At 39.8% G+C, this 12,635-nt stretch overlaps 1 protein-coding gene across 2 annotated transcripts; it reads right to left on the bottom strand.

Moving 5' to 3' along the window:
- Positions 1-957: 957 nt before the first annotated feature.
- LOC131461064 (alpha-1,3-galactosyltransferase 2-like) lies at positions 958-6,787 on the bottom strand. 2 transcript variants are annotated; one of them, XM_058632055.1, is made up of 6 exons: positions 6,058-6,787; positions 4,586-4,655; positions 4,407-4,496; positions 4,201-4,296; positions 2,901-3,038; positions 958-2,817 (listed from the first exon to the last, which is right to left on the bottom strand). In XM_058632055.1, exons 2-6 carry the CDS (start codon positions 4,588-4,590, stop codon positions 2,133-2,135), a joined length of 1,014 nt encoding a protein of 337 aa, XP_058488038.1. In that variant the 5' UTR covers positions 4,591-4,655; positions 6,058-6,787; the 3' UTR covers positions 958-2,132. The 2 variants fall into 2 exon arrangements, with proteins under 2 accessions (XP_058488038.1, XP_058488037.1); XM_058632054.1 differs by having other exon boundaries at positions 4,407-4,499.
- Positions 6,788-12,635: the final 5,848 nt, after the last annotated feature.

Below are 12,635 nucleotides of genomic sequence, written 5' to 3' on the forward strand. Positions count from 1 at the left end.
TTCTCTACAATCCCAGACTTTTAACGTTTTTTTTAACAGAGTATAGTTGAATGAGTTTAACTTGTTGTACACTTTCTACCTCATATTAACTAAGTTGTATTGCTACCACGATTGGCACAATCCTGTGGGTTTAAGGCAAGTTTATGTGTATAGCACTAGTTAAACACAGGTGTGTGTGCTGCTACAAAGGGCATAGTCATTTAAATCACAAGATAAAAGTGTGATTTATCTATGCAAAGTGCATTTAAAAGACATGAATGAACTGATAAATAAGATGATTATTTAAGAATTTTAGAAAAGCTACAGTAAATACTGATTAGCTGCCAATGTGAGCAGATCTCAGGTATTTAGGAAGTTTGTTCCACAGGTGCAGGAAGAGAAGAATAACGGAATACTGCTTCACTTTGTTTGGTCCTGCATCTGAGAAACAGTTCACTACAATATTGATGCATGTGTATACTGACCAGTCATTTAAAGTGGTGTAGCTCTCTTCCAGTGTGGTTGTTGCTGTTGTGTTCCACTGGGAATGGAACGAATGAGGCGATCGACAAATCCAGTGACACCTATGAAAAGATCAGATAAACCCTTAGAATACAGAGCATTTAGGCTGCTTTTTTCCATTTCTATGTTAAAAAATGTGCAATATAGAGTGTCTTTTTTTTTTCCCAGTACAAACTTTAGGCAATCTGATGATTTTTTTTGGGGCATTTTCACTAATTGTATAAACACAACTGAGCAAAAAGTACAAAAAAAAAAAAAGTAAAATTGGAAATTTGGAAATAGTTAGCTTGGCTCGTTATTAGGAACAAAAATTAAATAAAAACGGGTCTATTTTGTGCACAATGATCGCTCCTCACGTTTTTTTCTGAGAAAATGAAAAAAAAAAAAAAGGCATCACCTTCAGTACCTACAGGGTCCATTAGGGGATGATAGCACACATTCAGGGGGTCACTGCAATTGTTATTCAGTCCTTTTATTCTTTGTACAGGTAAATCAGAGACCTATTACACAATTCTTTCATTTCAATGTATCAAACAAACACACTCGCGCAACAAAGACAAACCGACAAGCATCTCGAAAAACCCTCGAGCGCTTTTGTATTCTTTGAAAGGCGGGCAAGGAAATTGGCAGCTGCAAAGGTGCATTTAATGAAGTCTGATCTCAATTATCAGTATGGGGAAGTGTATGTACTTTGTTAATTATAGCATAGATTCTTAAGATTTGTCCTCGAGCTCTACACACCTTGAAGAGCAAAACTCTTCACACACTTTTAATATATTTAGTCATCAAATATACTGCGTTTCAAGGGTTTCAGCACGTGTGTGTGTGTGTGGTACAAGATTTGACCCAAACAGGGAAAACAATCATCTGAGAAAGACGATCGGACTCTAAATGCAAATGACAGAGGAAAACAAAAATGAGCCACACAGTGCATTAACTCACTCATCGTCTACCACTTTCTCCTCCACACGAGAGCCGTGGCGGGGTTGGAGTCAATTCCAGCTGACATAGGGCGAAAGGTGGGTTACACCAAAGGGCAAACGCACCAATCGATCTCATACTCACACCTGCAGTCAATTTAGAGCAGGGGTCTCAAACTCAAATGACCTGAGGGCCACGGAGTGTCTTGTCTGGTCAGTCAAGTAAAAGTAAAAAAAAAAAAAAGCCCAACTTTTTTGGGAAAAGCAACAGTTGTGGCAGACAATATGAGCTCAAAATGATATATCAATATGCCGTATTGATTCCTTTTTTATATGTACTTGTGTGCCTGGTGTGAGCATTTCTGTCTTTTATCCATTATTTTATCCACTGTGTTTGTTTTAAAGTGCTTCACAAATAAAGTTGGATTGAATTGGATCATTTCAAAATAAAAGTGCTTGCTTTAATATGCAACAATATTCACAATAAAAAAAAAATTAATCTATTTAATCTATAAATTAAAAAAAACAAAAAAAAAAAAATACAGAAATAACTCCATACAACTTGATATTGTTTGGAAGGCCACATGTGGTCCCCCTGGGGGCCGCCACTTTGAGACCACTGATTTAGAGTGTCCAATGTCCTGGTGTGGAAAACTGGGATTCGAACCGGTGACCTTCTTGCTGTCAGGCAACAATGCCAACCCAATCAGTCTAAGGTGCGCGTAGTTTCTTATACTGTTTGGGCGCCCACACCAGTCGCTGGACTTGAACTACGCTGTTTTTGCCGCTCAGTGGGTCCCAGCAGTACTCGGGGGAGAGCACTCGGCTGGGTTTGTGGATCCACAGGTACTTGTTCAGGTGACTCTCGTCGTGCCACAGAGCCTCCACGCGGTTGCGCTTGTCCTCCATGATGCCCTGGTGGCAGGCGTCCACCAGCGCTTTGACACTTTCCCACGTGCCTCCAAAGACAGCAGCGTGGTAGTAGAGATCCCCAGTTTCCATGTAAGCTTTGGACTTTGGGTTGTGGTCATAGGTGTACAACATCTTTGGCAGGTTGAAGAAGTAGGTATGGAGCAGAGCCACGGAGTCTCCCAGCGCCTCCGAACCAAACCTCCCAGTAAACTCCTGGTCCACATCGAAGCAGAAGACATACGTGCAGCGATGCTTAATGTCCGTCTCTATGGCGTCTGAAATGGTCTTCATCCGCATCATGGAGATATCCTGCCACCTGGCATGCTTCTCCACTTTCATCACCTTCATGCTTCGGTGAGGAGGAAGCTTCAGTGGTGGCACCTTCGCCGGCCGGTCTGTGAACACGTAGTACGTCACCGGCAAGTCCAACATGAAGTAACGCTCCGACGAGTTCAGGAAGGTGTTGAGGTAAGCATCCAGGTACCTGTGATGGAAGAGGAGACATTTTTCAGATTGTAGGATGGATTTCACGGAAATAAATCACAGCAGTGACGCAAACAAACACACCTGCCTACAGCAAACACCACCAGAGCCACAGAGGAGCCTTTCTTCTTGTGCGTCTCGTCGTAAATCTCAGGATCAAACATTCCCTCCCAGATGATCGGAGCTCTCCAGTATGTGCACGTTTGCACATCATCCCTGCTCCTGAAACACAAGTTGTCCGAGATGAGATCAGACATGGGGAACGGGAATCACTCGCATGAAATATGAATGATTTTCATCTCAAAATCTCATTCCTATTCAGAGTCAGTGTAACTGCCTTTCAAGAACTTTACTGTTTCTGCAAACTTTTCCTCGACCTGTGCCTCAACAAAATCCCGTCTCTGAGCTTTGCAGGTAAAACTCATAACCAGGTTTCTGTATCGATCTGAAATTTCACACACACCGATACCCCTACAGGTTTATGCTGTTTGGGAAGGTGAGTGAGCAACACTGAGCTTTGGTTGTACGCAAACAATACATAACATTTGAAACGTGGTCATTCAGTGTGAAAGCAGTGAAGGGCAACCCATAATAAAGTCCACACTGACTGCTGGTGTGCTGAAAATGGAAATGTACATTGTTAATGTACATTTGTTTATTGTCATTTTAGAGTTCCTGTATTTTGTTACAAACATCTTTGTCTTTTATTCCTTTTAAACTGTCGTTGCACAGTGAAAACATACAGTAATATTAAAATAAAAAAAAATAAAAATATTGAATAAATGCCAGATATGGAACGGGAAAGTTATCTTGGAAAAAAATGGGGCTGAAGCACTAACTCATTGAACTTTATTTTTTTTAATTCTACAGCCATAAAATCAAAATAAATCCAAGCGACATGATGATCATGACACTCATAAAAAAACTCTTACCTCAATTTGGAAGTATCAGAAGGGAAAGGGGAAAAAAAAGGTTGGAGTGAAAGCTTAAAGGGCCGTTTCACCCATTTTTTCCCACTTGGTCAAGTAAAGAATAAACTTATAAGAATTAACTATTTCATTTTATTACAGAGTTGGATTAAATTTGACCAGTTTTCTTTAAATTAATTTTCTTTTTTGTTGCAGATCTTGTTTTGTTATAATTGACAGAAACACAGTGAAGAGCAATATGGGGATTTAATTTTCTTTGAAAGAAGGAAGTGAATTAGATTTGTCAATTTTATTTCCTTTTTTTTTTTTACAATCCCAACTGTTGCTTCAGGAATGAGACGTGTACATCAGATCCACTGTCTGATGATCACATGACACATTTATCTCTGGAAATTAGTAAAAAGTATACTGTATTTCTTTTGGTATACTTTAATTTAACATCTTTATGTTCTTACACAAGGTCAAGACTGGCATCAACTCTGTTGTCCAGAATCAGATCCTTTGCACTCTTCAGAGAGCATCTCTCCATATGAATATACTTCACAAAGTATCTGGTGTGAAAAAAACAACAACATACAGCCATGTTATATCTTTGGAGAATGCAATATATGTACTTTTTTATTGTACAACAGAGAAATGACTGATAAGTTCTGGTGCTCACTTCAAAGACGGAGAAACAAAGTAAAGAACACACAGCACAACTGGAAGGAAACGCACACACTTCCAAACACCCTTCATCCTCTGAACAAATCTGCTGAAAACAAAAAAAAGGCAAGAACAAGTCAGATCATATTAATTAGATCATGAATAAGGAATTTATCTGGGATTAAAATGAGATACCTCATTTGTGAAAAACACAGGCATCCAACGTCAGTCGACTGATTCCTCGTGTGAGGTAAAGTGAAGGCAACTGGAAAAAAACCCCCGAGACGAGACAAAGTTGAACAGGTCGGTAGGAGCAACTAAAATAAGGATGATGATAAAAAAAACAAAAAAAAAAACTTTCTAATCAAAATGGAGCCACGCCTCATTAATAAAAACAAAGTCTTTTTGGTTACACAATAAACATAAATCATCAAAAGTATGATGTATTGTATATAGCCATCTAACTATGAAACAATGTAGTGCGTCATCTGTGGCTATGTTATTGTTATTTATTTGGCAAATAACAAAACTGAATTCAACTTCTTATGCCCAAATTTGAGGCAGCTCACAGGGCTTCTTCAGACATGAATAAAGCACAACATTCAACCAATAAAAACAATGTTTCTGTTCAGTAATGCAAGTAAATCACTATGATTTGACATCTTAATCAGGAAATAATAATGTGCTTCACTATTTTTTCTGTAAAACAGTAAATTTGAAAATTCATGGACAACACAACTACTTATATTCAAGCATTACAAATATCATTTCAGTTAAAGAGTTTCCACATACTGGTGTATTAACCATTACAGAAACATGAACAATTTGATAATCAATGAAATGCTGTTAATTAAGGGCAGCTGTGGAATACATTTGTTAAGCACTGTAAACTGAACCTTTGTTATACTGAAGATAATCATTTTGCAATTTTGGTTGCCACGGAAAGTTTTTCTAATGTTGCCCTAACATTAGTTTTTGGTTGCACATTTTGGATTTTTAAACCACTTATGATTCCAGTCATGATTGAAGTCGAAAATATCACGCAGTCTAACACAATATTAATCTTTAGGAAAGTTATGAAATGGAGGGGATTAGAAGATTAACCGATATAAATTATCAATATTATGTACTAGTATTCTATTTGTTTTTTTGAAAAACTATAAACTGAAGCTACAATGGTATACAGAAGTCAGAACCTACTTACTGAGGCGTTGGTTGAGGTCAGGATTGAACTTTAATTTAGGTTTTCTCTGATGATGGTAATAGTTTGTACAAATAAAAGCTCAAGTCTGTGTCCACACAGGAACAGCTGCACAAACCTGTCACATGTTGGTGGATCAAAGTTGGTTCAATATGTGTTAGGAAAGGTGTCTGTTATTTTTTCACAAATAACAGAGAGGTTTTGAAAGTTTAAAATCTCAAAAGTTCCCATTTTGTTTCCATTTGTCACTGTAACCAATGTTGACTGCAAATAAAACCATCAAATCAATTAAAAATCTACTTTTTTAACCCATTCATCTGTGGCATCACACTCAAAACACACTCACTCAAGTGAGGACATTAATTGACAGAATCATTCCCCTAAAAACTGGAGTCAACTCTGCTCGGCTTTAAACGCAGGAGAAAGAAGTTGACGATGATGATGATGATGATGAAGAAGAACTTACCTGCGTGATCTGCTGGAGACAAAAGTCGTTCCTCTTAAATGTTTTCCCCAGATGAATTAAAATGTTCCTGGAGACTCACAGAGGTTGAGCCACACCGAGGACAGTCGGTTGTTAACGAATCGTCTTCGGTCTGTCTTCGACTCAAACACACGGAGCGGAGGGAGCGGTTCAGTGTCTGAAGCTCCTGCAGTTTAGTTCCTGCAGGCCTCACTTACACTCAAGTCAAGCTTGCGTACGCACAAAAGAAAGAAGGCGTACGCAAGCGTTCTACGCAAAAGTTTGGGATATATATATAAAAAAAAACCCCACATGTATTATAGTTCTTCACGGAAACACTGAGCCATGCGTAAACGGGAGAAACTCTGATGGCGGAAGGATGAGCATCCAGAAACTGTCACACAATAAGTCTGTGTTTGCATGTTTAAATGAATAAACAAACTAACTGATACGCCCTTAAACGCCTCCCTCAAAATTAATCAACAAATACACAAGATAAACGGTATGTTATTGGAAGATTCCATTTTAAATAACTGCTGTCAAATACTTCCATGAATGAGACGCAGCTCCAGATTTACATGGTTATGATTATTTTTGACATTTACGCAAAATAATTGATTTCCACGCGCTGTTGTGTTGGATCTCTGTGCCACACTCGGTTCCAGTGCGCATAGAAACAGGTTGACTAATAATTCTCTAATCCCTTGCAGGTGACAGTGATGACACCCATAGTGGTTGCTCACTATTTATCCAAAACCCTCAGTGCGCAGAGGAGCGGGACTTAATCTTAATCTGGGGCGTTTTTCCTGACTATTTATGGGCAAACATGGGCGTTACCAGAAACCTGCAAAAGCTGCGCCAAATTACGTGGTGAAATTGACGTGGGCCGTGCGTGGTTTTAGCCGATAACAAAGCAGAATGTAAGCACTTTCTGTGTTTTCTACATACGCCAAATGTTTTACACATCGCAACTCAATTTTAGTTATAAAGCGCTTTAAGCAGCCGTAGCTGAGACAAAGTGCTGTACATGAAAAGAAATAAACCAAAAGTAAAACAATAAAAATACTAAAACAATAAAAACAATAAAACAACAAAAATGTTAAAACAATAAAACAATAAAGATATTAAGAGAATAAAAACAATAAAACACTAAAAACAAGAGCAGAGTCTCATGCTGAGTTGAAAGCCAAGGAATAAAAATGGGTTTTCAGATGAGTTTTAAAAATGGACAGTGAGGGGGCTTGACTAATGTGGAGCGGGAGGACGTTCCAAAGTTTGGGACCGGCAATGGAAAAGGCTCTTTCCCCTCTGAGCTTCCACTTTGACCTCGGTACCTCCAGGAGCAGCTGGTCAGCTGACCCGAGACACCGAGCAGGAGTGTAGGGATGGAGAAGCTCAGAGAGGTAAAGCGGGGAGAGACCATTTAAAGATTTAAAAACAAATAAAGGAATCTTAAAATGGACTCTAAAATGCACAGGCAGCCAGTGGAGGGAGGCCAGAATAGGACTGATGTGCTGACTCTTACGCGCACCAGTTAAGAGGCGAGCAGCAGCGTTCTGGACCAACTGGAGACGTGTGAGGGAGGACTGGCTGACTCCAAGGTAGAGTGCATTGCAGTAATCCAGCCGAGATGTAATGAAGGCGTGGATTACTGCTTCAAAGTGCTTATGTGCAAGAAGAGGCTTCACCTTTGCCAGCTGCCTCAGGTGAAAGAAGCTGGACTTCACTGTTGCACCAATTTGCCGGTCCAATTTAAAATCACTGTCTATCTTAAAACCCAAGTTTGAGACTACTGGCTTCATATATTGTGCCAAAGGGCCGAAGTCAGCGGGGGGTGGGGGGGACTTTACTAGAGCCGCTCAGACCAAACACCATCACTTCTGTCTTCTTTTCATTGAATTTTAAAAAGTTCAGAGACATCCAGTCTTTAATGTCTTCAAGACATAGCAGAAGTGACTTCAGACAGGCATTTGTCTTTTTCAGTGAAAACATAAAAGACAGAATGCGTTACATTAACTGCAACAACTGTGGTGTCAGGAAAGACACATTTATGAAATGAATGAACAGAAATACATTAAAATAAATAAATAAATAAATAAAATGTTTTATCATGCTATGATGTAACTCCATTGACTTCAGTTCATTTTCAACAGACAAAAATATCAATAATACAAATTCATACAACTGCTTAAATGGACAGATTTGGTACAACAGTGTGGACCATGTGAAGGAGGTGATACTGTGATGAGTAAACTGGTGGGAATAATCATTAACTCAAATAAAAGGTTCAGAACAGTTATAACTGTCCATGAACTTTACTTGACATAAGATAAAGCACAAGTATTGGAAAACAATAACCATATTCATATACTATTTTATTAACCATTAAACCCTGTTTTATACTTTCATCTCATACTTTCACACTAAATTGCAGATCTACAAGCTTACAACTCACATGTTGCAATGTGATGTGTTTTGAGTGTGTAGATGTGCTATGTTCACAGTTTTTGATCATTTCAACCTATAATTAAAATCTCCCAAATTAGGTCACAAGAGTTAAAGTGTCAACATACATCTTTCTTTTAGTGCCAGGGACATTGATCTAACAACTCCAGTCAGTTTTTATGGTTTATTGTCCTTTAGTTCAAATGAACTACTGTTACAATAAAACATCACATAATATGCAGATATATTTTAATAGGTACATTATGTTGAGCTGTACTCTCTGTTCTAAAATAAAATCCTAAGTGTTTGTCCATTTTTCAGATCATTATACTATTGTTTTCCATACTTTAGTCAACTAGCCAAAGTTCTGATTGCATGCAGACTCATTTTTTGCATGTAATCGTGTTCAAACTTAACCTAAGACATCATGGTTGCAAGTTCAATTCCACCTCTGGCTGATTGTACTCAATTTCCTTGTAAGTTGCTCTGGATAAAAGCAGAGACTGTTTAAATGAAGGAGAGTCAATACAATCAAAGAGGAACATTCAAAAATACAAATATGCTACATGTTTAAAAAACACACAAAACTGGACTGTGGACCTTTGAGAAATGTAAGTTAATGGATTTAACACATTAGTTTGTGTTGGATTGTGAGTTTTTAAGGTGAGAGGGGCGTAAAAGTGTAACTCAGCGTCTTTCCGTTTACCCCCCGAGATTTAGATGCTATTTTGTCTACGTACACACATTATTGGCCTGTTCAGAAAATGAAACGAAATAAATAAATAAATATTGAACATCAATATCAAATAAAGCCATTTAAAAACGGACCGGACGATTTTACACACACAAGCAAGTTCGACAGATGCAAGTAAAGTGTAGGACAGGTTAAAACCTTTCCAGCAACGATCTCATTGACAGTGGGTGGCTTTGATTTCAATTGTATTGCAGTACAAATAGTGAAGTCCGACCACCCATTGTCAATAAGATTGTTGCTGGAAGAGTTAACCTTTACGCTGCAGATCAGCGTCTCTTCCTGCATGATCCGAGTCAGTGGGTTAAATGATTCACGACAGAGTCGATGATCTCACACCTCAGTTCACAATAAACAGAGACTTTATTTTATTTTCAGTCTAAGATTGAGACCATGGAGATTTCTGTTGCTTGGGATCAAATAAACCCCTCCCTGTTGTGTGAGAATATGCAGTTTAAAGTGTGGTCTGAACCTGTTCCCGTGTCCTGTGCAACACAACAAAGCTGTTGTTGTAGTTTCTACGTGCGAATAAAGCAGAAGTCACACAACACAAAAAAAACTGTCTATATAGATGACTTTCGTGCGGAACAGGAACAACTAACACAATTGTGTGATAATGAAGCTTATGTTTGACCAGCAACAGACAGCTCCACTCATAAAAATGCTGTTGTTCTTGCTGGGTCCGATCCCTCTGACAGTCATACGTTGTACCACTTGCCAACACTCTAAAGTCAATAAAGGTGCAGTGTGTAACTTTTACTTAAGCAATATCACATGAGCGGCAGTTAGCACTTTTGCCTTTGCAGCACCCGGGCACCCGGATTCTGGACCCGGTCGGAACACAGGCCATGTTCTCCCCGTGTGCGTTTTCTCCTGCTTCTCCGGCTTCCTCGACGGGACCCGACAGGTTCGGTATAATACAGGACCTCCACAAGATCGCAACATTCCACTGGCCTGAATTGAACCAGGTGAGAATGTTGTCACACTCAGACAGGAATGCCGTACATGCTCGCGCCCGCACTCTTCTGCAAGCCATGGCTGCAGGCGCAGAGTCGAGACCCAGAGTCTCGACTCCTCCTAGGCCTATTTACAGTGCTGAGATGATTCAACAAACAGCCTTCCATATAAGCCTGGTAGCAAATATTTGCTTATGCGCACACCCAGCATGTATAAAGAAATGGGTTATTTTGATCGTGTGCTTTTATTCAACTGGTAAATATCAGTCAATCATTGACTCACACATTTTTTCTGACATCTCTTGTAACCAAACGCTGAAGCTATATTTTGCTGTTTTTACTAAGCAGGTCATGTGTAGCTTGGTGCTTTGCATGGACACAGAGGAGGTTTTTGTGCAACCTGTTGCATACACAAAACAATGAACTGAAGCTTCCCGTCGAGAAAACTGTGAAACCAAACAACCTGAATTTGATAAGAGACGCCCAAAGCTCTTTGAAGTTTGAAGGGGGTGGCGTTTGAAACATCGATGCTGATGTCATTATTCGGCCTCTGTGAACCACAAAACTATGAGACTCGACAGAGGGAGCTTTTGTGTGTATGCACATGCAGCGCGGGAGGCATTTATTTATTTTGACTGGCAGAATTCTTCGGTTCTTTTAAATTAAATTCAATTCCTGTGTGCATCACAGGAATGCAAGTAATGCACAGGAATGAGGGTCGCGGGGAGCTGTGCCAATCTATGGTCAATTTAGAGTGTCCAATTTACCTAATCCCCATGTTTTTGAACCCGGAGAAAACCCCCACACACACGGGGAGAACGTGCAAACTCCATGCAGAAAGGCCCTTGTTCCGACCGGGTCGCGAACCCCGGTCTTCTTGAGTAAAAGTTACGCACTGTAGCTTTATTGACCTTTGAGTGTGGGCAAGTGTTATGACTCATAACTGTCAGAGGGATCGGACCCAGCAAGAACAATAGCATTTTTATGATTTGAGCTGTCTTTCATGGGCTGAATGTCTTTCTTCTGTCAACTCGTCAACATCCACAGGTTTTGGCACGTCTCTGAAAAGGGCTCAGACCTTTCCTCTAGAATTACAGCTTTGGTCGTTTCTAAACCACTAATTATTACAATAGTTGGCCTTCAAAGCCTTGTTCCTAACAACCGAGGATGAACTTCAGCTTTTTCACTCACCTGTCCATTGTATTGTCGGACCGGCCGTCGTTAGCACTGAAAGAAACCCTCTGTTTTTGTTTTGACTGTAACGAACATCGGGCACTTACACTTGTAGTTTCTGCATTTGCTGTTCGTGTTCCTTTCCTGCAGCCACACAAACCCCACTCATGTGTCACTGTGGTCATAACAGGGCATACTTTGTGCATGTTCACAGACAGTGATTGGCTTTACATGTGATTTGCATGGAAAACATTATTCCACTACAGATAAAAGAGGTCATGGAAACTTATTCTTGCTCCTGCATCACATAGAAATATGAAAACACAGGGGAATGTTACCGTACAGAGTTTACTCTATCAAGGGTTTAGTTCGGAAAATCCAGCACATTCTATGTGCACAGACACTTTTTGTGTTGTGTCGTCATTGCTTTACCACTACACTACACTAGTTTGTGACTTCTGCACAATGATTGCTCCTTTATATCACTGCTAAAAATGAATCATAACTTTCATAATACACAAATCCCCCCAGGATTTGTGTATTACTCCCATGGCAATTTACCAAGGGTGCACCTGCTTGAGCACTAAGGGTTAAACATTGACAGCAATTGTGTGTCTGTAGACACAGTGGATGAGCTGTTGCCTGAGTCCACAGATTTGAATTGCATTTCCCTGTAAACACACACCTGTGGACATTTTCACTTTTGTTAAAACGAAACCCAACCTTTCTGGCAACATGATAAGGCACAGGTGTCAAACTCAAGGCCCGTGGACCACATCCAGCCCACCATTCAACTATATATTAAATGATGACTTTGAAAACACAGAGCCGTAACCAGAAGGGGGGTTATGAGGGGGGCTCAGACCCTCTATGTATTTGGCTCCATCTCTTTTAGCTTTATAGGTCTGGTAAAAATGATCAAGTACAGCCAATTATTAAGAAGCGAAGATACGTGTTGTTGCTACTGAAATACAGCAGAGGAAATCAGGCAAGACGGAGGGAAATGGACAATGGAAAATCATCTGTTGTGAACTTTTTGTTGTTATTTGACCTCATCTGGCCCTCGACTTGGACAGTTTTTCATTTCGGCCCCCCTCTGTAATTGAGTGTGACCCCCCTGTGATGAGGTATCAGTGCAACGAGTGTCATCACTATCAATAAGGCTGCATAAGCACCGCTGCTTCTTTTTGCAGATGTCATTCGCCTTCACTTTGAGTCCTCAGGTGTGAAAAGGACGAGATTTTTGCCGGCTTGAA

This window comes from Solea solea, chromosome 6 (genome assembly GCF_958295425.1).
Source record: "Solea solea chromosome 6, fSolSol10.1, whole genome shotgun sequence".
NCBI classification, from domain to species: Eukaryota; Metazoa; Chordata; class Actinopteri; order Pleuronectiformes; family Soleidae; genus Solea; species Solea solea.

Coding starts and splice junctions, on each gene's coding strand:
- LOC131461064 (XM_058632054.1), bottom strand. Junction 3,039..4,200: donor GATGCCAGTCTTGACCTTGT/GTAAGAACATAA, acceptor CTTGTGTTTCAG/GAGCAGGGATGATGTGCAAA. Junction 2,818..2,900: donor GTGGTGTTTGCTGTAGGCAG/GTGTGTTTGTTT, acceptor CTTCCATCACAG/GTACCTGGATGCTTACCTCA.